Here is a 27,675-nt window from a genome sequence, read left to right on the forward strand (position 1 = left end):
TTTAAATTTTCTCCCCCTCCTCTGTCCCTCCCTGAGATGGCATGCAATCTTATATGGGTTCTGCACTTACATTCCTATTAAACACATTTGCACATTAGTCATGTTGCATAGAAGAATTAAAACGAATGAATGAAACCATAAGAAAAACCAAACCAAAACATAACACCAGAGAAAAGAGTCTTAAAAGCAATATTTTAGAATACATAGGTCTATTAACACCATCATTTTGGAGAAATAGCACAAGATGCTGAATTGGACAGAGTTGCTAAGTACTTGCTAAGAATAATTCCAACTTCTGGGGCTGTCGTCCTAACAGACTCCCCACACTGCAAAGTACTGCTTGTTTGATTTTTTAAAATACTTTTAGCTTGACTGTGAGAGCCACAGGGTAAACAGGTTGCTCTCGGCTGCTGGGACTCAGGAGCTCCTCTCAGTTGTTGCACTCCGAAAGCGAGGAAGACTTGTTACAACGCCACTGGTAATGGACTCTCACACAGTCGGGAATAATTATGAAATGATTACCTCAGCAGAGACACAGCAGCAGGTCTCCTTAGGTAACTAAAGGAAGGAGGAAAGCAAAATCTCATTCAGGTATTGAAAAAGCAGCAAGATTCACATGAGGACTAGATGCTGATGCCTTGCTGGTAACTTGGTCCAAAACTAGTTTTTGTTATGCAATTTTAAATCCCTGTGGAAGGCAGATGTTGGAAAATAGTTTGGGATTAAGACTTGGAAAAAGACAGGAGCTTAAAAATAAGTAAGAAACTACAGGACCATACATCTCAAAGACTTTCTGTAAGAGTTTAAGAAGCCCTGAATGTGGTAGAGATTTAATAGCACAAAAAATAGCACAAAAAATAAAATCGTATATCTTAATGACCATTTGAAGTATTTCTGAATCTCCCATGCAGGAATTATGATAATACAAGAATTCTTAATAGAGACTGCCATAGAGATAACAATCTCCATGATCCTCTATTGACATCAAGCGATCCATAAAAGATGTGTTTGCCAAGGGTGTCAACCTTTGTCATGGAGGATGTCTGGTACTTAGTTCAAACAGAAACTAAATTCCTTATAGATAATAAAGTCCTTCCAGATGCTTCTGAAATCGTGTTGATTATATTAAGCACCTTCTGGACCATTAAACACCATTAGACCTCCTGAATAAGAGACATGACCGTTCAAAAGAGAGGAAATCTAACAATCCAGCCTAGGAACAATCAAATGAACAACAAATACTAAAAGCTCATACTATGACATGCCATTGGATGGACGACTCATTGAGTTAGACCATCAAGTATGTGTACCTTGCACAAGTAGTAAAGATAGACAATGAATTAAGTCCAGAATTCGATTAAAGGAAGAAAATAGGCTGGACTGCATTTGAAAAATTGTGAGGTACTTTTGACAATCTCAGACTATTTCCAGAAAAAAATCTTTTATTTTAAATACATATTCTTTCTATCCTCCCTCTTCTATTCAGAGAGTTATCCCCCGTAACAAAGAATAAGAAAAGGAGAGAAATAATTAAGCAAAAGCAACCAAGGTGTCAACTGAATATGCAGCGTTCCCCAATTATGCTTGACCCACTTGGTGGACTCTTCCCCACGCCATTCTGCTTAATAGAACTACCTGGGTTTGAGTTCTGCCTCTGACACTTATTCTTTGCATATTCTTGGGCATACCATCTATCTCTGAACTTCAGTTCTATAAATAAGAATCTGTAAAACAAGGATCATACCTCCCCAGGCTTGTTGTCAGGAAAGAGCTTTAGGAACCATGGAGCACTGGAGCATCACACATAACAGGTGCTTAATGCGTTTGCTGAATTAAATTTATAAATGTGAACTAATGTTTTTATTCCTTTTTCTTTCTTTGTAGCTAACAGCAGACCTTTCTGCTTCTCCCTCCAGGTTCAGGGACAGAAGGGTTTCTTTCTCTCTTACTTCCTAAGAAGAGATTCTACTACCGGCTTTCAAATTAGCATCAGTATTGGAATATGCCTTAGACTCACTGGTAGTGGTTGGAGGGGAAAGGGGACCTCTGACCACACACGGTCTAACATGGAAGGGATGTCATTAACCGGCTATTTGTAACTCAGGGACTATCTGCAATTCAAGGCCAAGTTATATAAATTAGTCCTCTATTGAAATGATTCTCCAGGCCAAAACTCTTCATGTGAGAATAACCCAGCATGTTTTAAGATCTGGGAACAGTTTCAATCAGCTAGCTTCCCCTGATGTCTAAACTAGTTTCTCGAAGTAAGCCAGGTACATCTGGAAGCTGTTCAGTCTTTCAGGCCCTCAAGACATCATTTTGTACATTCAAGCTGTAACTTGCTAAATGTTAACCAGTGACCCGGGAGAGGCAAGGCAGTTTCTAAATGTGCCATCTTTCTCCAAGGGTCAACATGCCCTGAGAGAATCCAGCTCACAGCGTGAGTGCTGTCCAATTAACTACATGCATGCCTGTTGGCTAAAGTTTATAGGTCACGGGAGAAAGGAACCTGCTTCCATGTCAACGAAGACTGCAAAGTCTAGGCTTCTGTCAATTGTTTTGTGTTGTTTTTGCCAAAGGACCCACTAGGAAAGATATCAAGACTGCTTTTATTTCTTTTTTCAACTCCTTTTCTTGGCACCCAATTAAGAGGAACCTGCTTCTTTCATTGTGTTCTCTGCTAACCTCTGAATACTAGAAAGACATCCGGTTTCCTGATACGTTCCTTCTGTGAGAAGACCAAAACGTGCCACCTAGCACATTTTATGGGAAGGTGTTCCCTGTAGGTGAAACAGAAGATTCATGGCAGGATTGTAGGACAGGATCTAAATAAGAAAACCATACCTGGACATACTCTCAAGAGGCTGATTACAATTCCTTAAGGGAAAAAAGGATGGGAAAGGACAAAAGATAGACAAGAAAACAAAACACAGGGGCTGAAACTCAGAGTTCCTTTGAAAATCAAACCCGACAGAACTCGGAATTTGTTTCAGTCCCTAAGCACCAGATGAGGGTGGGAATGAGAGGGAAGGAGGGGATCAAAGTGTGGGGAGAGGGATGTCCACTTTGTCTCAGCCCCAGGAACTCCCCTTGGGCTGCATTAATGGAGCATCACCTGAACAAGGATGGTTTCAGGTGGTTCATTAAGAGGAGTGTGGAAGCTATGAGACTGTCCAGATTTCAGAGTAAGAAAACTCAAGCTTCAATAACCACAACGATGGAAATGAAAAGATCACTAGAAGACAATGAAGACAAGTTTTGATGAACAGAAAAAGTACAGATGGTTCTGGAGAAGAAATAATTAAACAAACCTCTCTCTACCTCCACATTTATAGCAGGGAGGTTGAGGAATACTATTAGGGAATATTACATACATTGGTAGATGGAATTACTGTAGTGGATGTTTTTCCTTTTTTTTTTTTTTTTTTAAAGTATACTAGGATTCAATCCAGAAGGGTAGTGGTGTAAATGTCTTTGATATAAAGACAAACATCATCAAGAAAACCCTTTTTTAATGAAGTATATTTTAACAAAAGTTTGCAAAATGAATACTCTTTCTCAGGCCACACGTCTTCATTTTCAATCTTATGCAGAAGACCTTCCCATCAACCAGGGATTGGGGGCAGGTTGTCACTTAGGAATATATCTGTTAAATGCCAAGAATTCCTAAAGACACAGTGGGAAATTAAATACACCCAGAATTTTAGCTAGGTTAAATATACCAGGTCTATCTAAAGGCTTACATAGATACTGAAGACAGACAATGAACTAGGCTAAACACTGAATTAAAGGAAGAAAATAGGCTGAAGGGCATTTGGAATGGCAAAAAAACTCACTGGGGATCAGTTCCAAGACTAAGGATCCTTGTTAACTTGACTCAATTCTCCCTTTGTCTAAACTGCTGCATTGTTCATTTGAAAATAGTAGTCCAGATTGTCCCAAAAGTATCAGTGCAGATTTGAGGTATTAAGGGATGCGGAAAGGAATAAGTATTTATGTGCCAACACTATGCTAAGTGCTTTACAAAAATTATCTCATTTAATCCTCACAACAACCTTGGGAGGTATGTGCTGCTATTATCCACGTTTAATAATGAAGGAAACTGACGCAAGCAGAGGTTAAGTGACTTATCCAAGGTCACATGGTGAGTAAGTGTCTGATGGTGGATTTGAACACATCTTCTTGACTCCATGCCCAGTCATCTATCAACTGCACCACATAGCTGCCCTAGTAAAGCTTAAAGCTATACTCAGACCTTTGGGACAACCTTGTATAATAACCAACGCATATAGATCTTCTAAAAGTCTTTGAAGTGGCTTCTACTCATGATTTCAGCGGAGGCTCACAGCAAATCTATAAAGTAGGTACCACAAGTATTATCATCCCCCCATTTTACAAATGAAGAAACTAAGACCGAAAGAAATTGATTTGCCTGTCGTCATGGTTTTGTGCCCATTAGCACAAAGCTATTTATCAGAAATTGGATTTGAACCTAGAACTCTCAGACTGAAAATCCAAGCCCTTCCCCATTATGTCACACTGCTGATATCACAATTGATTATAAATCAGCTTTGATCGTTGTCTATTTGACTTGAATCATTTTGTCTGCTCACCTAGATTGTAAACTCCTGAAAGGAACTATGCATTAATCTTTACTAGGCCAACTACAATATGATTCTAAATTTAAGGGAGCTTTAATTGTCAAAGACAAGGAACTTCTGAAACTTTAAACAATGTCCCCTACTACCTCTCACTGATAAGACTGGAACCAAGGCTGACATTTCAACTCTACTACTAATTTACCAAGCGAATCAAACTTTCTTCATCTCTAACACGAGGTCCAGTGGACTTCATAGATGTCCTCTAACATCTAATGTGATTGGGAGTCAGATGATCTAGGGTTAGAATTGGCCTCTGCTACGCAGTATCTGTCTGACACCGAACACACTGAACCTCTCTGGGTCCTAGTTTCCTCATTTGTAAAATGACTGGGTCATACTAACTCGAATCTAAGATACCTTCTGGTCCTACATCTATGATCTTCAAGGTCCCTTTCAGTTTTTAGTCTATGAGCCCTCTCCCTGAGGTCAGCTAGGTATCAGTGCATCTTATTCCAAAAATAGGTGCAGAATGTAGCTCTGTTCCTTTCCTCTAAGTTTCCATTCCCTCTTGCTTCTTAAAGACAAAGTCTGTATGGGTCCTACTGAAGAACTTGCTGCGTAGAGTTAAGGGCCACTTCCACCTATGTTCATCCAATTCTCCCTCAACAAGGGTAGCTGTGGAAAAAGAGGTGGCACTGGCAGTCATAGCTGAGATGCTAAATAGGTCTGTAGAAATGGGCAATCATATATGCCAATCTCTGCAACTCATGGACTCTAATCATCTGGATTTTTATGCAGCCTCTCCAGAACCTAAAAAGTATTAGTTTGATAAAGGAAAGGTTATATTTTCAAAAATTGTTTTTAAAAAGCTAAAAAATCTCAATTCCACCTCTTTATTAGGGTTGCTAAGTGGTGTAGTAGGTAGAACACTGGGCACGGAGTCAGGAAAATGAGTTGAAATCCAGCCTCAGATACTTTCTAGCCATGTGACCTTGAGTAAGTCACTTAACCTCCATTTGTTTCAGTTTCCTTCATTATAAAATGTGGATAATAACAGCACATACCTATACCTCTCCCAGGGTTGTTGTGAGGATTAAATGAGATAAAGTCAATACTTGACTTTTCCCCACCAATTTGTTGGCCAGAACCATAATCAAATGCTTTCCTACTTCCATGTTTCCCCATGTGGGCAGAACTCCAAATATGATCGAAGAAGGAAGACATTGAAGCACAAAGCTGAAAAAAGCTTAGGTTGGCATGCTAAGTGACTAGAGCCCCCAGGAAATGTGTTTTCCAGGAAATCATTGGAAAGTCTTGGAATGCTTTGAAACAGGCTGTGGCTTTTGCCCTGGCTGGAGAGCCAGTTGTCAAAACCTTTAATTATTCTTAGGGCTCCTTGAAAGCCTCTTTCCATTGCTTCATGAAATTGTCTAACCCTACCACATTACTCTGGAAAGTACCATGATATTCCTAGAAATTTGTCCCAGACATCAAATGAATCACACCACAGTATACAAGCTTATTTTACATGCTTATACTCCATATTCAGAATCTCTTCCTTTTCCAAAAAAATGTCACCTTACAATTAGTTTACATGCTTAAGCTAGAACTTGTCACATTTCCTAACAGGTATATGAGAAAAAACAATAAGAACCATTATTATTGCTCACATCAATAAATTGAGACACTGAGTATTTTTTCCAAACAGCCTAACCAATGAGCCACTGGTACCATCGTCATAGAACCCACAGTCAGCCTTAACATGAAGGTCTAATGTGATGGTATAAATTCTCTTTGTTTCTTCTTTCCTGTTCAATGATTTTCTACAGATGTTGGTGCTGATGAGGTCAAAGAAGTATATTCAATACCCAGTTGGGACAATTAACCACCTTTTAAACAAAGGTACTAATTACAAAAGGGACAGAGTCACTTCCAGCTCTTGACGCTTAGAGAGAAAATGACTCTATGAAAATAACATTAGATTAACGAAGATGCTTTGATCCTAGATGCTATGAGTGCACATGGAACTTTTTCTCATCTTTGTGGTTTATATCGTTTATGCCAAAATTGTGCAAGATTCTTACAAAGATTCAGAGATAATGTAAGATGCTTGTGTGTGTGTGTGTGTGTGTGTGTAGAGGTGTCTAAATATAAAGACCATGGGTTACATATGATAAGGGGAATAGAATGAAAAATCCAGTTGTATCTTCATCCAGTTCCATCTTAGCAAGTGGGGTCGAAGGAAATATCTGAATAGCGAAGGCCAAAATGGCTAGACATTTAGACTGAATTCATTTGGTAAGTTTTTGCCTCTCTTCCCTTGTAAGGTAAACACAGGATTAAGGTGTCACAAACACTTGGATCAAACTTGAAAGTCTTCAGTCAAGCATCTGGCCCAGGCTTCACGCTCTATGGAAGCCCTTACATACTAATTCACGATTATGGTTTAAGTGAAGAAATATTTCTCAGGTAGAATTTTATCAGAATGCCACCTTTTAAGTCAGGGTATATTTTAAGGAAGAAGTTTCAGTTTCTAGGACTCTAAGACTTACTTGTAAGAGTAGTCTTTTCTTTTAAAAAAAATAATTGTGTTGCTTATTTGGAGTGAGGCTGAAATGGCTGATAGATAGATACAGGTTCTTGCTAATACTTCAGCTGAAGGATCCTAGATTTTCTTAGTCATACTTCTTTTTAACAAAATGTAAAATTTCACAGAAACAGAATTCTTGACATCAAAGAGATTTTGGGGACCCTGTGGCCTAACCCAATCTTAAAATAGGATGAGATGAAGAAACTGAAACCCACGGCAGTTAAATAATTTGCTTAAAGTCAGACAATGAGGAAATATCAAAGCCAAGACTGAAACTTGGATAGTAGTCCAGTTTCCCTTCTTCCTCCCCAATATATGCCTTGTGGCTCATATTAATATCTATTTCTGCTCTTTTTTAAGGCAATATTCATGTGGATTTTTTCAATCAATTTTCTATACTATTACTTCCTAATCATTTCAATTCCATTGAAGTCTCCAATCTTCAATTCTCCTGTTATGCAAAAAAGCCTTGAATGCCAGTACAAAAATACAAATTTTCCGATGCTACTTCACCGACCCCAACTCAGCCTACCCTACCAATAAAACTGTCCAAAGGTAACATTCAAAGAAAGCATTTATTGTTATTTGAATTAGCTCCATTATGTTTCCTTTTTTAAAAAAAATTATTTTGATGTAGATTTTAACAGAAAAGGAGGAAATTGATTCTGGAGAGGTAGGAAGGAAATCCATTCTCTAATAATAACAAACTCTCTTGGGATATTCATTTGAGACCATGATCATCTTTCAAAGAATAACCTATAAGCTAAAAAAGTGAAAGCTAGAAAAATTTAAGAAGAATTAATACTAAAATATAGTAAGTAAATCACACAGACATCTAATAAATCCAACTGCCACAGGATTTATTTTCTCAGCTGCCCTAAGGCAAAAATATTATATGGTCTAGTTACAGTATGAATAATAAATCCCTTAAGCACCTCAGAAAACAAAGCATGTGTCTGAAATTTTACAAACTCTGGTCCATTTTTTGGCTCCCTTCTTTTTTTAAGCGGCTTTTCCTCCCTCTTTCCCCTGCCCCCCCCCATCAGTGACTATAGCATTTTGAGTCAGAATCTGATTTCAGATATGAAATCATTCACTTCCACTTATTTTGCATAAATACTACCTCTGGTGATGTGTGACCTCTCCAGAAAGGGTGATGAGTTGCTAAGGCTACCTTCGCAACTACTCCAATATTAACACTGCCCTGGGATGTTGAATCTAACCTTTTTAAAGAAATTCATTTGCTCATTCATTCATTATTTACCCAAATTTATCATCTTTAAGTTGGAAACTCTGGCCTTTATTTCATGGCATCCGGTTGTGGTTATGGCTTGGCGTGTTCATTAAAATTCACTTAAGTGCCTGTTTCATGAATTATTTGTCAGCAGTTGGCAGAATCAGCACTTAGATTGCATGTAAATGGGACATTGCGCTTTCTTCGAAGTCCACAACTTTGACTGGACCAGCATATGGAATAGAAACATTTACCATTTCCTAATCTCAAAATTTCCCACTCCCTTTTCCTTAAACTTCACTAGTAGTCTTCTGTCTTTTTTTTTTTTTTGACATTTTCTAGCACTTTATGAATCATTCATAGTAAGCACACAGGCAATGGTAAACATAATACTGAATTAAAGTCTAAGGTAGAGAGGATAACTATTGCAAAGGGAGTCATTCTATCAATTAAACCAGTTTGCTTAAATGCAGTACTCCAGAAGTAGTACCCCCAAATACTGAATCCCATTCACCGAATGAAGTTCCTTACCCTATTGCTCTGACATAGCCAAGAGGACCCCAGAACAGAACATGCAAAGCTCACAGACTCGCCGTGTGAGTACATGATTTCTGTTATCAGCCTTGCTGGATGATCTGTGACTTCATAGACAAGTAAGGTATAGTCTCCATAGCAAAGATATTTCCCCTGTTTTCTCTTTCTTTCCACATGTAAATGTTTCTACTGAAAACTGTTAGAAAAAGCAATAATTTATTGTGTGCTCTCAATATTAGCATTCTGTAGATAAGGAATCTTTATTTTGAAAAGCAACCATGTAATATGCGTCTTCCAGAGTTTTAGAATCTATACAAGTAGGACCAAAACAATAACACCATCGTAGCCAATAGAGCCCAAGCCTTGTACGTGAGTAATACAGGAAGAAAGGAAGGATTTGGGATCAGAAATACTGATAAGAAGCAGAGCATGAAAAAGAAGATAATCACAATCTCTAATAAAAAACAATCTCACAATCTCCAACTTGAATGTAGCTTACATTTTAAAAAAAATATTCAAGTATACAGATATATGAATATACGATACATGAATTCTGATTTTTACTTACTCTTCCAAAAAAGAGAATAAAGCCAAGTGAAACTTTCTCCTTCCTCCTTTTATAGAATTTCATTACCCTGATATAACACACACCAAAACAACTACACGATGAGGCAAACACAATGAAATAAACAAATTAAACGCAAGAGCCAGACACACCTGTACTTCTCTTTAGGAACAGCCACAATTCTGCAATGTCTCGGTACATCAGGGAGATCAGACTTAAAGTCATATTGTCACAAGTCAGTTTGCTCGAGGATTTCGGAAGACAGTGACCTATTTATCTGTAAGCCTGTCTTCGGCACACAAAGAGAGAGCAAAACTCCATCTTTCAGTCAAAGCCAAGCACAGGGCATACAATACCTTTCTTCAAATTACACACAAAAGCCAGCGTGCCTTCCAGCCTGACGGAGCTCCCTCTGAAGGGTCACAGGCTTTCAGATCAGGAGCTAATTTTTGCTTTGGGGCGTGAAGAAGCAGTCGATATTCAGTCCAGTTCATTTATTTAGTGTATGGACACGTTAACTGTTGAAATACTACCATAAAAAGCGTTCCTTTGAGCAAGCACTGCCAGGTCCTTTGCTGTTGGATGTCAAAAGCCTCCCTGCCGGAGCCCTGCGTTTAGCAAATGGTAACCTCTCAAGTAAAGCCATATTTCCTCACTGCCTCTGTTCAGGAAACCTACAGTAAAATAGACGGCTTTCTTCCCCAAAGATTACTGACTCAACATTTTCTCCAAAGGTATTTCTTTTTGCTGAAGGTTGAGGCAGATTAGAAAGAGGCAGGTTCAGGAGGGCAATAGCTTCAGTACATTTTACCCAGGAGGCAGCTTTCAATTTGCTTACACGTAACATTACTCATCTATAACCCTGGAAAATATTGCTTCATCCATATTATTTAGGTGAGTGCTTAATTCTTAGGAGAGTTGTCCACAGAGCGGCAATGATGAGTGCTTTTACCTTTAAATAGAAGAAAAAGTAAATCAGATGGGCATGAATTTTGTCGATTGTGACACCTAAGAACAGCACTGGAGGTTAAAATGAGCCCAAACTGGTAGGTAAATGGACAGGAGCAGGTTCAACTTAATTTGGAGAGACAATGTGGTATTGTGGGATGTGTTAGACTTGGAATCTAGAAAGATCTGGGTTCAAATTTTGTGTCTGATAATTTGTAGTTGTGTATGTAGCTTGTCTGAATCTGAGCCTCAGTCTTCTCATCTATACAATGAAACCTCAAAAACCTAACTTTATGGGGTTGCTATGGCAAACAAAAAAGTAAAGCATAGTGCTTTATAAATCTTCAAATGCCATATAAATGTCAGTGTCGATAATCATGGTTTAAGGCAAACATAAAAATGGTTACCTTTTCTTTTTAGCTAACCAGAAATAGGAGGAGTGAATGGGGTAACAACGTAGCAGGTCCTTTCAGGCTATGGGACATCCTGCTGGGGGCCGTAGCTGGGACCAGTGTTGACAAAACTGAAGGAGGATCGCTTCACCTCTACCTCTTGGATTCCTTAGTTACCTTCAAGACATAATCCAGGCAGCTTTTCTGATCCACCCAGTTGTTAGTACTCTCTCCCTCCTCAAATTAACTTGTATTTGCTTACATGTATACCTAATGTTTGCCCCAAATAGGACAGGGCAGGGATAGTTTCATTTCTGTCTTTGTATACCTAGGACATGGTCCAGCGCCTTGCACACAGCAGTCAGATAATAACTATTTGTTGAGTTAAGCTGAAGGAGCCCCACTGCAGGGCAATAGGAATGGGCGTGGTGGATAAGGACCACTGTAATAGCAGGATAAGATTTAAGTGGTGGTAAATGTCACCATGCCTCGCCTTTGAAATGTAAACCAGTGGGACTTATGGGACTATGAATAAAAAGAGGTAAGAAGCTGATGGAGAAAGGTGAAACAGCCTCTGATAGGAACAGAATAAACTCAAGGATCCTTGTACTATAGATTCCTCCACGTCACCAGAGGAAATGAAAGTACCATATTAACTTTTCATTTTCATCTATAACCCTCTATTGATTTGAGAGATGGAGCTTGACGAATCTAGTGGAGTAGGGAAACAGTGGATACAGTAAGATTATAAAAGTCCTGGAGGCCCAGAAAAAGAATTGTAGGAGGTCCAACTTTCTCTGATTCTCCTCTGTGTGCCATATCTTTCTCTTGGTTCAAAATATCTCACCTTCTAATATCACTAAGAACCAGGGAGCCAAGATGGGATAAAGAACACTGCGATGCACCTCCTCAAGATGGGTATCCCACTAAGAAAGAGTGGAAACTAAACTGCTGGTCCCACCAGCATAACCTCTTCATTCTTACTCCAATCTCACCCAGTTTAACCCCAAAAGTACATTAATGCAAGAGAACAAGGTATATAGAGTTTGAGGCCTGCAAGCAATTTTTTGTTTCATGGGTTGTAAAACCTGTCTTCTTATCCATAAAATACTTGACACTAGTTATTTTTTTCTCCATTTGAAGTCATTCACTCTATTGTGTATCAATAGCAAGTAGAATAACATTAATAGTTAATCAAAGGCCAAACATAATTCTAAATTTTTGTTAAAGATCTGACTTCTCAACAGAGACAAGCTGTGCTTTTCTAACAAGTGTGTTTCTTCTTCCTGCCAGCCTATTTAAAGATATATTAGCTCCTAGCCCAACCGTCTATTATGAAACAGCAAGTCACTAAGGTAGCTGAAGGCTGGTAGGTGACACAATGGATAGACTGCCGAGCCTGATTCAGATCATCTTCTTGAGTTCAAATTCAACCTCAAACACTAGCTATGTGATCCTGGACAAGTCACTTAACCTTGTTTGCCTCAGTTTCCTCATCTTTAAAATGACCTGGCAAAGGAAATGGCAAACCACTCCAGTACCTTAGTCAAGAAAACCCCAGATGGGGTCACAAAGAGTCAGAAATGACTGAGACAACCAAACACCAAGAAGATAGCTGAATTCATTAAAATGATTAAAATACTGTACTGGAATCATACTCCGAGGGATTGCAGATGATTATCCTGAAGAAAGAACATGAGGACATGATCGCTGTATCCAAGTTTTTAAAAAGTTGTCCCTTGGAAGAGGAATCGGACTTCTTTTACTTAGCCCAGGAGGGTTAAGTGGATAAGAGTTTCTGAGAAGCTAACTGGGGCTTGACAGAATGATAAACTTTCAAAATATTAATTATCCCAAAGTAGAAGGGCTTGCCTCTGGAGGTAGACTAAGAGGAAGCTGGATGACTTCTTATTTGGGACACTGTAAAGAAGACGCTCTCAGGTAAGAGATGGACTAGATTTAATTCAGCTAAGACTAAGCGTCTTCTAGGCATGTCATTGTGCGAGGCGATGACAAAAGCAAAATGATCCCTGTCCTCAAGGAGCCTACATTCTGCTGATATACTGACAACTAAAGTCCCATTCAATTCTATGATTCTAAGACATGTTTTACCTAAAGGAGTAATGACGTTTATGGTTAAGTAGTATGATGTTTATGAATAACAATGACCTACAGATTGAAACATTTCATTTCCTTGTTTGCAAAGGAAACTATAGAAAAACAAACAAATAAAAAAAACCCCCAAAATCCTTACACAATGTGACCAAATGCTCTTGATGGCATTCCTTTTAGTAGGAATTCTTTGTTTTTATCTCTTGGTATGGTCCAAATTGAATATCACTACAACTAACTGTATTTTTTAGTTTTTTTGGCTACAATGGTTTTTTTGAATGAAGTTTCTGTTAATATTCTGTTAAAAATACCATAGCAATTTTCTAAAAGGAAGTGATATTGGAGATTTCTGCAGTAGAATTATGTCAAGGTTTAGCTTGTAGTCCCTAGCATTTTGATGATTTAGGGGAAGAAAAATGGTCAAACTAGTGGCATTTATTGTCATGGCTGCTTCAATGCCTCCTGGGTATAGTCATAAACACAGAAAACTGCCTAGATGACTGATTCAGTGACTTAGGGCCTATATAATGCTTAAAAGACATCGTTCTGTCAAGGATGCTTCAAGTGGAAGTTGAATTCCTTCTTACATTATTAATCAAGGCAGCCAGAAGAGCTGATTAGCAGAGCTCTCAGTATATATAGCCTTGATTAAAATTATTTCTAGCAGCACATAGAACTGACAGCTCTCCTCGCCCTGCCACCCTCCCCCATACTGACTTTGCCAGCAACTTTGCCAGGTGCAAAAGTACCTGAATCTAGGTACTGATGAGCTTTGGACAGACAAGGCAGTGAAGGGACAGGGTAAAGCTAGACTACAGTGGCTCTAGATGGGGCAATGGATACAGTGCTGGGCCTGGAGTTAGGATTACTTGAGTTCAAATCTGGCCTCAGATACTTACTAGCTGTGTGACCCTGGGTAAATCACCCTGTTTGCCTCAGTTTCCCCATCTGTAAAATGAGCTGGAGTAGGAAATGGCAAACCTAGTCCAGTATTTTTCCCCAACCCCAAATAGGGTCACAAAGAGTCAAACACAACTGGAGAACGATGAAATCCCAAACTGTAAACATGATAGCAAAGGCTATCATCAGTCCAGAATTCCTGCCTCTAGTTTTTGTCTTTTTTCCCTGACTTATTAAATGTTAAAAATCACATTAGCCACACTCAGTGGGGCTGAAAATCACAAAGAATATGAGAATCATATATCATATAATCATGAAGATTATCTAGTCCAATCCTCTCTTGTTATTCAGTCATTTTTTCAGTTGGTGACTCTTTGTGACCCCATTTGGAGTTTTCTTGGCAAAGACACTGGAGTGGTTCACCACTTCCTTCTCCAGCTCATTTTACAGATGAGGAAACTGAGGCAAACAGGGTTAAGTGATTTACCCAGGACCACACAGCTAGACTGTGTCTGAGGCCAGATTTGAAATCAGAAAGATGAGTCTTCTTGACCCCAAGCCTAGTACTCTATCCACTGTCTCACCTACCTTCCTCCCTCTCATTCTACCAGTTAGGACATGGAGCTTTGGAGAAGTTACCATCATTTTCCGCCAGCATTTATTTAACTTGTACTATAAACAAGAATATGCTATTATTGGTGGTAGAACCAGGAAAAGAAACTAATAATTCCCAGTCCTGTGTTCGTAAATAACCAAGCACTCACCAGGACCAAATAGGCTGATTTGTAATTTCATTTGTTATCTCACTCTTTTTTCCACACATGGCAAGGCAACAGGAGCATTTTCCTACTTCTGACCTATCATTCCAATTCCATTCAAAATGTTTATTGAACTATCTAACGTATATGGATACTAGGAGAAACTCCATAAAGAACAAGCCTTCAAGGATATTATAGCCTAGTACAAGAGAAGACAAGTATACAAATACATAGAATGCAGAATAAGCAATATCATTAAAAAAAAGTCTAAGCTAAGTTCTACGGGAAGGGAAGATTACCTCTGGTTGATGACGTATATGGCAAGAATCAGGAAATCTTTCAAGGACCTGGCATTTGAGCAGGGGTTTGAAGGAAGAGTTGGTTTTTCAAAAGCAAATACTGTAGAAAGGGAGGGAAAGGCATTCTAGATAGATGGAACAGTACGAGCAAAAATACTAAACTCTGATTGAATATTCCTTCCCTTGAAGACAGAAGGATTGGTCTGATTGGTACAGATGAAGATGGGCATATTTCACTCTCTAATTATGGAGGAAAATTAAGATTGGATGGGTGAAGTAAGGTCAAAATGAAGGCTTATTGGAGGAACGTAAATTCTAGCAGTTTGAAGACTTGAAAGATGAATTGTTCTTTACCAGAGTTGGAGGAAGTATAAATAATAATAATGTCCTCTATGTTAAAGTAAAATAGAAACCATGGGAGGTGGCCTTCTGTTGGCTTAAGGAAGGTCGGATCCTTAGGCAAAGACTACATTTGCTCCTGGTCTTCCACCTGTAGAGTTCTGGTTCATTTCACCAGGTGACAACGGATCAGTGCTGTGGGCAGTCTCTGGTTTCTTAACTGATAAATTGCTTTATTATGATGCACAAATACAGTGTACATATGACATGGGAATGTTACTCCACCTTCACCTAAATCAATGTTTCAGTAATGTTTTTTCATGCTGTGGGTATCTGCAATAGAAATTGAATGGAAACCAACTACTCATAAAGCAAAGAGGCTGCCAGACAGCTCTAAGAACCCTAAGCCACCTCCATTCCCTGGAGGTTCATTCTGAACCAGAAACCAAAAGCACCACATCCCATTACCAATCCCTTGAGAGAGTCATTTGTTGTAGAAAGCCATGTTGTCCCCAGAACATGCTTTAAGAGCATGCAAAGATGATGTCTGGCCTAAAATCAGGAAGGGAGGTGAAAAGGGGAAATGAAATCCGGCTTCAGACTGGAATAACTACCTTGCCTTTAGAACTGGCAAGTCAAGGAGTTTGTAAGCCTTTTATTTTCCTAGGAGTGAGTTTCCTCAGAACTTCAAGAGGCCAGAACTGAGACCAAGAGGTAGGCCAGCAGGGAGGGGGTAATATTTTGGGGGGTGAGGTGGGGGACGAAGAAAACATACGTTTTGAATTCTGCTCTGTATCATATAAAAGTTTGTTTTCGTCTGTGCTAGATGAAGTTTACATTGATGGATGAAAGTCTCTGGCTGATAATAACATACAGAATTTACCATTTTAAAAGATGAGTGAGAGGAGACAAGTTCAAACCTTGCCTAGGATGCGCAAGTGTCTGCCATTTTGAAAACACAGCAGAATGTCTTTGTAAACTATGTGATTTGTACACTGAAGGCCCAGAAGCCCCATTATTCCTTTCTCAAATTTTTCTAATTAATGACAGTTTGCTGAAAACAAACTATGCAGAAAAATCTCCCATTGTGTAAACCTTTTGAAAATATCCCTAAGGAAAAAAAATTCCTAAGATAGAATGTCGGATAAGAATGGCAGGTAGGTGGTTCAGCGGATAGCACATCAGGCCTGGAGTTAAGAAGATCTAAGTTTAAATTTGGCCTCAGATACTTACTAGATATATGACCCTGGGCAAGTCATTTAACCCCTTTTTCCTTCAGTTTTTCATCTGTAAAATGGGGACATGTTGGGGAAGAAAGAGGCAAACCACTCCAGAATCTTTGCCAAGAAAACCCCATGGATAAAATTCATGGGGTCATGTAGAGTCAGACACAGCTGGATGACTGAACATGACAGAATGTCACATTCTGTATATCTGTGCTAAATAACTTTATATACACTAAAGACAGGTAGGCTTAGGAGATTTCTAACGTCTTTTCTGGTTCTAAAATTCTATGATACCATGAGAGCTACTGGATAAAGATGGAAGGATGCTGGAAAAGGAAGGTATTAGAGAATGACTAGGTAGGCTATTACCTCCCTAATTCAATCACAGATTCAAGGAAAACAGAACCTAGGTTTCTCATTAGGATCACAGATGTACATCTGTCTTAATTTTACATGTAGTGGAAATGGACTGGAGTACAGATGAAAGGCAGCATGATTTAGTAGATAAGAGTTCTAAACTTGAATTAGGAAGACTGAGTTCAAATCCTGGTTCAGTCACTAATTATCTGTGTGACATTAGGTAAGTCAGTTCACCTGAACCTTAACTTCCTCTTCTTATAGAACAGATTGAAAGAAGAGAAAAAGGGAAAGTCACTTGGTCAATAGTGAAATATTCAACAATCAATGTTTATGATTACACATATAAAATTGCTATCAAATTGCTTACTGTTTTGGGGAGGGGAGAGAAAAAATTTGGAACTCAAAACAGTTTTTAAAATAAATGTTAAAAATTGTTTTTACATGTAACTGGAGAAAATACAATGTTTCAAAAAAAAAACCCATCAATGTTTAGTTAGCTCAGATGATGTGAAAGATAAAAAGGACAAGGGAGCAGTTCTGGATTCTTATCTTGCTGTGGCTTCTGCCATCACCACCCCAGGCTCCTTCCTAAGGCCATTTGCGACAGTGGTTCTGAGGTAGCTAGTAATGAGTCTTACTTCTTCTTTACTAGGTCAGGAAAGTGGCACGTAAGAGATGAAATAACCTGCCCACTGTCTCATACTTATTATGGGGAAGAGTCAAGACTCAAGCTGAGGTCTTCTAACTAAAAGCTCAACCTTCTTTTCTTGTCTTGTCTTTGGACCTTTTCCCATATCTCTGCTCAGTAGTGACATGAACAATTGTCTTGAATTCATCTCCAAATTATTATAAAATGAGGGGATTAGACTCAGAGACCTCTAAGGTCCCTTTCAACTCTACTTCTGTCATCCTGTGAGAAAACTGAAGTTCAGAGAGAACAAATAAATGGAAGAATGAGAATTTTAACCCGGCTCCTCTGAGTCAAACTCTCTCACTCCTTCCATGTCATCATGCCAAAGAAGTCAGAGAATACTGGAGAGAAAGAGACACAAGAAGGCAGGAGAGACACAAGAATGGAGGAGCTGAAAAGAGAACTCTTTTACAAGCTGGAAAGCAGAAGAAACCCATAGTTTGAGGATTCTAAAGAACTAGTATATAGTTCTTGAATACAAGGTAGTTTTTAGAAAACCAGAAAGGATTTACGGTTTTTTCCTCAACAGCCAGAGTAGCTCAAGAAATTTTGTCATAGATAGGTGATAGAAAGAACAAGAAAATTAATTCTATATTTCTCAGTGAAAGAGAATAACATATTGCAATAATAAAATCAGAGAGAAGTATCCAGAATTAGGAGATTACTATATCTTGATTTCTATCTAGAACTGATTACCTGTATGTAGCTTATGACTATAACTCCACCACCATCACTGAGCATTTAAATAATGCTTTAAGGTAAACAAGGCACTTTACAAATAGAATCTTATTCGGTTCCCATAATATTATCATCTCTTAAAATTCTAATGAGGAAACTGAGGCAGACAGGTTAAATAACTTGCCTAGGGTTACACAGTTGTTATGTGTCTGAGGTCACAATTGAACTGGGGTCTTCCTGACTATCTAAATCCTATGTTCTCTCTACTTTGAAGGAAGAATTCAAGACAATTGTTTATGTCACTTACTACTGAGCAGACTCATGGGAAGTGATCCAAGGATAAGGCCAGAAAGAACACTGAACTTTTAGTCAGAAGACCTCAGCTTGAGTCTTGACTCTTTCCCATAATAACTGTGATGCAGTGGGCGGTTACGTCATCTGAGCGTCCATTTGCTGACCTGCAAAATGATTGGCTTGAGACTTCACTACTCACCTCAAAAAGTCATTGTTGTAAAAGTGTTGAAAAAAATGTGTACTACAAATGGCCTTAGGAAAAGGTCTGGGATGGTGGTGGCAGAAGTCATCGCAAAATAAGAACCCAGAACTGCCCCTTTCATCTATTACAGTATCTTGGTCAACTAAACATCAATTTTTGAATCAACTCACTGTTGATCAGATAACTTGTGTGCTCTGAAATATCACATCCTATTTCTGGTTTCCCTTAGCCCCAGAAAGCTATGTCTATTTTCCTTCTAAACCACTGAAGCCTAGATGCATCCTCTAAATGTCAAATGTATTATTTTATTCCTGCCTTTTATCTTTAAATCACTTATTTCCACTGTACCTCAGACTGAACACTCCCTTGTGACAAAGAAAAGCAGGCATACACACAAACCTTGATTGACCATGTGTACATCCCAACCTCTCCTTCTTTTCTGCCCTGAGGGAGGAGATATGTCTCCTTATGTCTTATTCAAGGCCTTCATTCATTTTCTATTTTTTAGACTCCCGCTTCCTTTTAATGGTGTTTTCATTTGTGTTATTGTAAACAATTAATTCTGCTTATTTTGCTATCAGCTCATGTTTCTCCCTCCTGTATTTCTATGACAAATGCTGAAACATGGGAAAATCTGTCTGAACTAATACAGAGCAAAAGAAACAGGACCAAGAGAACCATATAAAAATGATTTAGAGGGGCAGCTAGGTGACACAGTGGATAGAACATCAGCCCTGGAGTCAGGAATGCCTGAGCTCGAATCTGGCCTCAGACACTTACTAGCTGTGTGACCCTGGGCAAGTCACTTAACTTTATACCAAGTAACTTTTATATATATATATATATATATATATATATATATATATATATATATATATATATATATATATATATATACACACACATACATATATACACACATACATATATTAATTTATTTATTTGTAACAATAATCACCTCTGAACTTATTTTAGGCAAGCATTCTTCTTTCTATGGTTTTACCCAGAAAGATGCTGTGTAACAGCTCAATTTATGTTTGAGTTATTTGTCTCAAAAATGAAGGATCCAAATAGTTGGCCTCTGGTTTCATACAAAAATTTAAGGAGCAACTTTCATAGTGTTTTCAATGATGTAATATGTGTTTTAATTGTTCCTGTCTTAGGAGGGGTACCATCTTAACTCTTATGAGTTATGGCCATATGATATCTTAGGGCTCTGCATGCCTTTAGCAAACACTAGCCAGGTTGGAAACATAAGTAGGACGTAAAGGAGGATGCTGAGGAAGAGGATATCTCCTGGTAACATCTCTAATGTCAACATCCATCTCTATAAAGGTCTAATTTGCATCCAGTTCATTTCTTAAACATATACACAGAGCTGCAAAAAGATTTTCTAATTAGCACCAAACAGTTTTTAGCATTTGCTACTATAGCGTGCCCTTGTCCAGTCCTCCCACTTTGCTCCCCCCAGACAGAGAGAGAGTGGATATACTATGGTTCAATGGAACACATTAAATAAAAAAGATTGTGTTGTATGTAATGTTTCCTTTGGTAAGCAAGGAATATAGTTTAGCATTTAAGAGAAGTCAACTTTTAAAATCAATTAACAAACATTCATTAAGTTTAGAATATGTCAGGCCCTGTGTTAGTGATTTGTATTCCTAATACAAAGTCACATATGAAATTATCTTTGCCATTGAGGAACTTACATTCTAACAGGGGACATGTACAAGTGTTCATGTGTATATGCATGTATGTATACGTATACCCACATAAATACATGTGTGTATAGAAATATGCATACATATATCTATATACATATCAATATTACATGCCTATACATATCCCCTGATGTGTATGCATGTGTATGTATAATCTCCACACATGTGTTATCTAATTGGTGCAGGGAGTACCTGGTGAATTCCGTAGTTTTAATGAGTCATCTGTAGCACTCAGAGATTAAGAGACTTGCTCAAGGTCATACACTCAGTATTTGTTAAAAGGCAAGAATTGAATACAGGTCTTTCTTAGTACAAGGCTGGTTCTTACTACATTATATCATCAGCCCCTCATACACAAAAGATATATATTATGTATATACAAGTTAAATTCAGTAGGGGAGGAACTAGTTGGGCTGATAAAAAAATGCCTAATGTGGGAGATGGAATTTCGTCTGAGCTTTGAAAGAAGCTAGAGATTTCAGGAGGCAGATGTGAGATGAGAGCACATTCCAGGCAAGAGGAACAGCCTATGCAATGTCAAGGAGACTAGAGATTGAAAGTCACATGTGGAAAACAGCAAGAAGACCTCTTTCTCTTGGCTGTCTCTTCTATCCATCAAACCACTGAGCTAGAATGGTGGCCATGTGAGAAAGAAAGGGACAGATGTGAGATATGTTGCTTAAGTCAGCCTAAAGTGGTCCTAGATAATGTTCCTAGAGGAGAATTAAGTATTGATTGGACAGCAGATCTTCTGAGGTCCAGTTATCTTCTCATTCTTTTTTTTCAGTATAGTTCACAATGTGTGTGTGTGTGTGTGTGTGTGTGTGTGTGTGTGTGTGTGTTTTAAATTTGGGTTGTTTTTAAAAGAATAAAATGGCAATAGAGAATCACCAAAAATTATACTTAATTGATCCATTTCATTGAAGGCATCTCTCTATTAATCTATTTCAATGAAGCTTTAGGCATCCTGACTTACTTGCATTGAATTGCAAGAAGACTGATAAAAGCACATAAGACCCTGAGGTCCTAAAGCCATTTATTTGTCGACTGTACTGATGTAATCTAGGCTGGATCCAGTTTTGGACTAAATCCAAGAAATGCAGGAACCAAGAAAGGGCAGTAGGGATTTCTGCAAGCAATTCATATCCTTGAGGTAGTGGCCTACGTGACAGATGAAAGATAAAGACAGTGAAGCCAACACCAGAAGACACACCCTCCCTTCCTCATATACTTGCCCACTCCCACCCCCACCATTTCAAGGTAGAAACATCTTGCTCTTGCCCAAAATCATGCAAAGCCACACAGAAGAAAGCTAGTAGACACAGGGGGCAGAGAAAGCACAGAATCACACACAGCACAGAGGTTCCTCTTTTCCACATTTTCCCACCACAGAGGCTAAAATAATCAGCAGCTGGTTTTTGTGGTAGCCAAAAAATTAAAAACTGAGTGGACATCCATGATGGCAGGAGAAAGTGGAAAAAGTGGTATGGACAGAAACCGAATGAAGTAAACAGAACCAAGAGAAAACTATACAGAGCGACTATCATAATGTAAATAAAACCACCGTGAAAAGCAGCTGGACTTTCATAAATTGCAATGACTGATCTTGATCCAGAGCAGATGATGAAATGCATACATTTCCCTCTCATCTGAAGAGAGGGGAGGGGGTGGGGAGACTACTGGTACTAAATGTCATATGTTCTACAAGACATATTTACTGTTGATTGTTTTAACTGTTTTTCTTTATTATCAAGTATTTATACCATTCAAAAACAAAAGGCATCACTACAATTCAAAAAAAAAAAAAGGCAACCAGCAGCTGGCAAGTCATGGGACCAACGATCTGGCTTGAAGCCATGTGTAGTGTTCCAACTTTAATGAACATTTATTAAGTACCTGTATGTGTTTAGCACGGGTGCTAAGGCACTGAGGGATTTACAAAAATGACATGTTTCCTGATTTCACGAACTCACACATATACAAATGATAAATTCACAAGAAGTGAAAACTACGTATTCTATAAAAGATGCTCTTGTGGTGTGAGAAAATATCATTATTGACTGGGAGTTCTGAGGCAAGGCACTTCACGGGGGAGATGATATCCTCCCCAGTCTTCTAAATCAAGTTCAAGTGTCAACAAGTGTTGATAGAAGGAAGCTTCCCATCTTCTCCTCATGAGATTCGGTAGATTTCCCTTGGAAATCCCCTTGGGTCAGAGAAGTTACTTTACCTTTATGTATCCCTGGGAGAACGAACATTGATCCGAAGTGGAAATATGAGTCTGGGCTATAAGCTAAGCTTCTACCAATCAGACAATGAAGTAAAGCCACTGTTGATGAAAGCTGACCAAATTGGCTCTGGTCACAGAATATCTCAGAAGTATCTCTTATTATTACACATTAAGATGAATTTGGGGAAAGATATAAGAATCTTACATGTCTATGAAATTCTTTTGTCAAAGAACAACATGTAAAATTGGTGTCTTTTTTTCTTGATTTAGCCTCATTTGGAATCAAGAGTTCAGATATTGAAATATCATAGCAGTGTTTAATAGTGCAATCAAGGCAGGGAGCATTAGCCACAGCAGACAGAAGAAACGCTTTAGTCCAGTACAATATGAAGCATTGTAAGGTTTATCAGTCATTCCATACATAGCATGCCAGTATAGAAGAATCAAGCCTGACGGGGGGAAGGGAAACTTAAATGGAAAGTAAATCAACATTGTGACGATGAGGCTGGAATACAGTTGGACACAGCATCAGTGCCTGAAGGAAATAGCTGCAGTGTTATCTGAGAGATAGACCCAATATTGTAGTTTTTCCTGGCTGCCCAACACACACCAGTCTTTGCAGTCACACTTGTGTTTAGTAACAAACAGTACAAGCAATGTTGTATTCAGGCATAGCAGGTTGTGATGAATAGGACTATATTTATTTCAAATAAATGACCAAGTCATATTTGTTAGGCAGTATCTTATTTATCATTTGCTCCCTCCCTTGTTGAGAGTTCATCATTATAGCAGTCATTCAGGCCAAACAGTTAAAGGAATTATGAATGAGAGGGAGGTCCCACTTTTCAGTCCACCAGAATGCCCTTTGCAAATGTGACAAGAAAGATGTAAACATCAGAAGAGATCTTTACAAAAGCAAAAATCCATCATCAAAAACTCTTACGAACTTCCTCACTTGGCAACTTTTGAGGCAACATTATGCCTGAAAGGTACTGTCCATATGAGAGAAAGAGAGAGAGAGAGACAGACAGACAGACAGACAGAGACAGAGACAGAGAGACAGAGAGAGACAGAGACAGAGAGAGACAGAGAGACAGAGAGAGAGAGACAGAGAGAGAGAGAGAGAGACAGAGAGAGAGAGAGAGAGAACACATGTGTGTATGAAGGGGAGAGATATGTATACATGGGGGAGGGGGAGGGGAGGAATTGGTAAAAAGACATCTTTAAGATCACCTGTCTTCCAAATGGAGTTCCTCCCTTTCAAATCTTCCTTTTATACTGCCAAAGAGACAACCTACTAAAATACTTCCTTATAAACTTATATGAACTTGTATAAACTTAAAGAAAGTTTTGATTCTTTTTGGTTTTGCTTCATAGCCATTTCCTAAAGTTTTTTTTTTACACCATGGGCATCATTTTACTACCCTCCAATCTCACTACCATTGATTCTCCTTCATAAGTAACAAAAACAGTTAACTAAAACAAAGATAATATCTGAGAACATATTCAGCATTCTGTACCCATAATCGAAGACCACTGTTTTCATCATGGCACTCTCTTGCTAAAAAAAGAAAAATCTTCAATGATTCTTTCTTATGCTCATGATAAAGTTTATACATACTCCTTATCTTGACATTCTAGGCTTTCTAAAATCTGTCCCCAATCAGCCTTTCGAAACTTATGAGCTACTAATGATCTACACACTATTTCACCCCAAAGAAAATCTACAACATTCCTTTTTCTACATGTACCACTCATTTCACCCAGAACATCCTTCTCCATAGACAGGTGGCATGGAGCAAGAAGTGCTAGTCTTGGAGTCATAAAAACTTTAATCTGAATCCTGCCACAGACACTTATTAGATATTTATGTCACACCAAGCAAGTCACTTGTTTGATGCCTGCCTCAGTTTCCTCATCTGTACAAGAGATAATGATAGTACCTACTTCACAGGGGTATCTCAAGAATAAAATGAAATAATATATGTAAAAAGCCCATTGTAAAGCTTAAAGTGCTCTATAAATGCAAGTTATTATTAATTATAACAATCTATTAGAATCTTATCTGTCCTTCACAACTCAAATTTACTTTCCTCCATGCTTTCCTCATTTACTACAACTGACGCTGATTTCTCCCTTCTCCAAATAAAGCACAAGTCTAGTGCACAATATTTTTTAGCCTGAACGTATGCTATTTTATGTAGTATTTTTAACTGCTCCACATTCCCAAGTCATCAATAAGAATATAAGTTCCCTGAAAGCACAGACTTTCTCATTATCATGTTCATAACTCCTACATCAACTGGCATAGCGCTTAATGTGTTATTAGTACTTACTGACAATGTCAATTTGATTAATTCTAGACATCTATTAAGGGCATACTGTGAGCAAGCCATTGAGCTAAGTACTGGGGATATGTGTTCATCCTTCGTTGCCGAAGACCATGCCATCAGAGAAATAATGACATCACTTGCACTTGTTTTGTTTTTTTTGAGTGAGGGGCTGTGCAGGTCACCAGCCGCACTTCTCCTTCAGAGCCATCTGAATCCAGTGACCAGATATTCATCAGGATGACTGGAGATGATCCAGGATGAGGCAATTGGGGTTAAGTGACTTGCCCAAGGTCATACAGCTAGTGAGTGTCAAGTGTCTGAGGTGAGATTTGAACTCAGGTCCTCCTGACTCCTGCACTGGTGCTCTATCCACTGCACCACCTAACTGTCCTTCTGTCCCAGGTATACAGGTTGAGACTATCAGTGGGAAGATTTCATTGAACCTAGGTCCTCAGATTGAAGGGTAGGTGATCTTTCTACTTCCTAAGATGTCTCTTTAGGTACCTCTAAGAAGTATCTTCAGACCATGTATTCTACGGATTCTTTCTCTGTCTTCCTGAGAACCTTACAAATCTTCTCATTTCATTCTCTTTTCGGTATAATGTATAGAGAGAAGCCTAGCAAATCTTCAGGAGGGCATAAAGGCTAGAGATTCTGTTTTTGATTCACAAAGAAAACCCCTTTAATCTACCTGCTCATAGGAAACATTGGTTGATGGAGGACATGGGAGGAGGGTGGGAGGAAGGGAACAACTTAAAACTAAAAATCAAATGTAAAGGATTACTTTGAAAGAGTTACCCCAAATACTCTCTATTTTCCCCCTCCCCATCCATAACTTATTTACCCAGGAAAACTCTGGATTGAACGATCAACAATGATGTAGTCTTGCCTTCAGAAAGCTTACCATCTCATATGATGAAGAAGGCCATCAAGGCTAACAGGGAAGTACCTTCTCCAGGAGAGTTTATACAGTAGATACATGTTCATACTTACAGAATTACCATTCCCCCTCCCCTCAAAACAAAGAGACTAGTCCTCAAGAATATAAATAACCAAAAAAAAAAAAAGAATATAAATAACCACAGCTCAAGGTGACCGCCTTGTGGAAGGCTGGAGAAAGATGTCCCTTTGAAGTCAAACATTTTAGGAATCTTCTCTCTTTGCCATAAACACATCCCATATCAACACAAATTGTTTGTAGCTTCCAAAACCACAACAACCCCCAGAACAACATGCAAGTCTGTTATTTCCCCATTCTTTACAAACTAAACAGGAAGAGCCCCCTTACCTGATTGAAATACCAGACACACCATCCAAGAGATCTAATCTCACTAAACAATGAGCATTTTTGCTCTGTTCCTATTTCCCGGTGTACTTCCTGACACCAGGTCAGTGAGGGAGCCTGGAAACTGAAGGGCTGAGCAGGAACTTGATCTTGGATGTTCTGTATTAACCACAGCTTCATGTGTAATTACTCTGCTTATTCCCAGGCAGGCTAAAATAGTAACCAAGGGTGGGATTATTGACATCATTTGGACAACAGAATGACCTTTCCTGAGAAAGAGCCTTCCTCCTCCCTCCCAAGTCAACAATTTTTTTAAACTAACATAATAACCTGTGTGTACTTCAATGTTGTTAGAATTACAGAGTATACAGATGGCAAATGTTGATACTCCAGTGGTTCTGTGTGTACACACCCTCGTAACACCCATCATAATCCATCCATGCCTACCATTCTTAGCTGATTCTCCCATGTCATCTCATGACAGTGGGTGCACCCAGCATGGTGAATCAGGTTATCATTACGTCACATGGAGAATCCAGTTATCATTATGTTACATGCACAACAATGGAGCCCATGGTCCATGCAGTGGTTACCTCTTGCTCTCTCAACATGACTGGTCCATCATCTTTTCTGCTCCTATCCCTGGACCAGGGAGAGAGCAGGTTTTTAGGGAGAAAGAACACTTCTAAGTTTGGCCAATCACCATGAAGTTCTCTAATTTAATGGTCAACAGCCCTAAATAGTTTTCAGAGCAAAAAGAACTTAGAGGCAGCTATTTACAGTGGATAGAATACTGGACCTGGATTTAGGAAGATCTGAATTAAAATCCAGCCTCAGATACTACCTGTATGACTTTGGGAAAGTCACTTAACCTCTGATTGACTAGTTTCCTCAACTGTAAAATGGGCATAATAAGAGCACCTAACTCAGAAGATATCAAATAAGATAATATCTGTAAAAGTCCTCGGCAGGGTCTATAGGTACTTAATAAGAGCTTCTTCCTTTCTTTCCCTCCTAAAACAGATATTAAAGGAATAGCTGACCTTTTCCAACTCCAAAATTTTTATTAGAGTAGTAGAGACAAGTCAGGAATGGGAAAAGAATTATTAATGGCATTTGTTTTGCCTCAAGGCAAAGTAAACTTGCTAAAAGACACAAGGATATTTCCATTTTCCAAGCTTATTCCTATCTTACCCTTATCTACCAGCATCTGGGAGTCTATATGCTATAATAAACAAAGAATATCCCTCAGAAAGGTTGGAGTTGGAAGATGGAGCATTCACAGGCATGGATGGAGTCATTACACATCACAGTTAAAAGTTATGATAGTTTTTATAGACTTTATCAAACCATGCAGAGGGATGGTAGCATGTGTGGTCACAA

The 27,675-nt window shown here is 38.6% G+C and overlaps 1 protein-coding gene across 17 annotated transcripts in view; it reads right to left on the reverse strand.

The window, feature by feature from the left end:
* The window catches only part of MCF2L (MCF.2 cell line derived transforming sequence like), a 362,484-nt gene that overhangs the window by 163,606 nt on the left and 171,203 nt on the right, over positions 1-27,675 (reverse strand). The window contains exon 2 of one of the 17 annotated variants that reach the window (XM_072621925.1): positions 9,677-10,476. The exons of 15 other annotated variants lie outside the window; for them this stretch is intronic. In XM_072621925.1, coding sequence (XP_072478026.1) covers positions 9,677-9,749 — 73 coding nt within the window. In that variant the 5' untranslated portion in view covers positions 9,750-10,476. Of the gene's footprint in view, positions 1-9,676; positions 10,477-18,534; positions 18,686-27,675 lie in introns of those variants that run through there. One more of the 17 variants, XM_072621926.1, reaches the window with a different exon arrangement.

The sequence above is a fragment of the Notamacropus eugenii genome, chromosome 6 (assembly GCF_028372415.1).
Source record: "Notamacropus eugenii isolate mMacEug1 chromosome 6, mMacEug1.pri_v2, whole genome shotgun sequence".
Classification (NCBI taxonomy): domain Eukaryota; kingdom Metazoa; phylum Chordata; class Mammalia; order Diprotodontia; family Macropodidae; genus Notamacropus; species Notamacropus eugenii.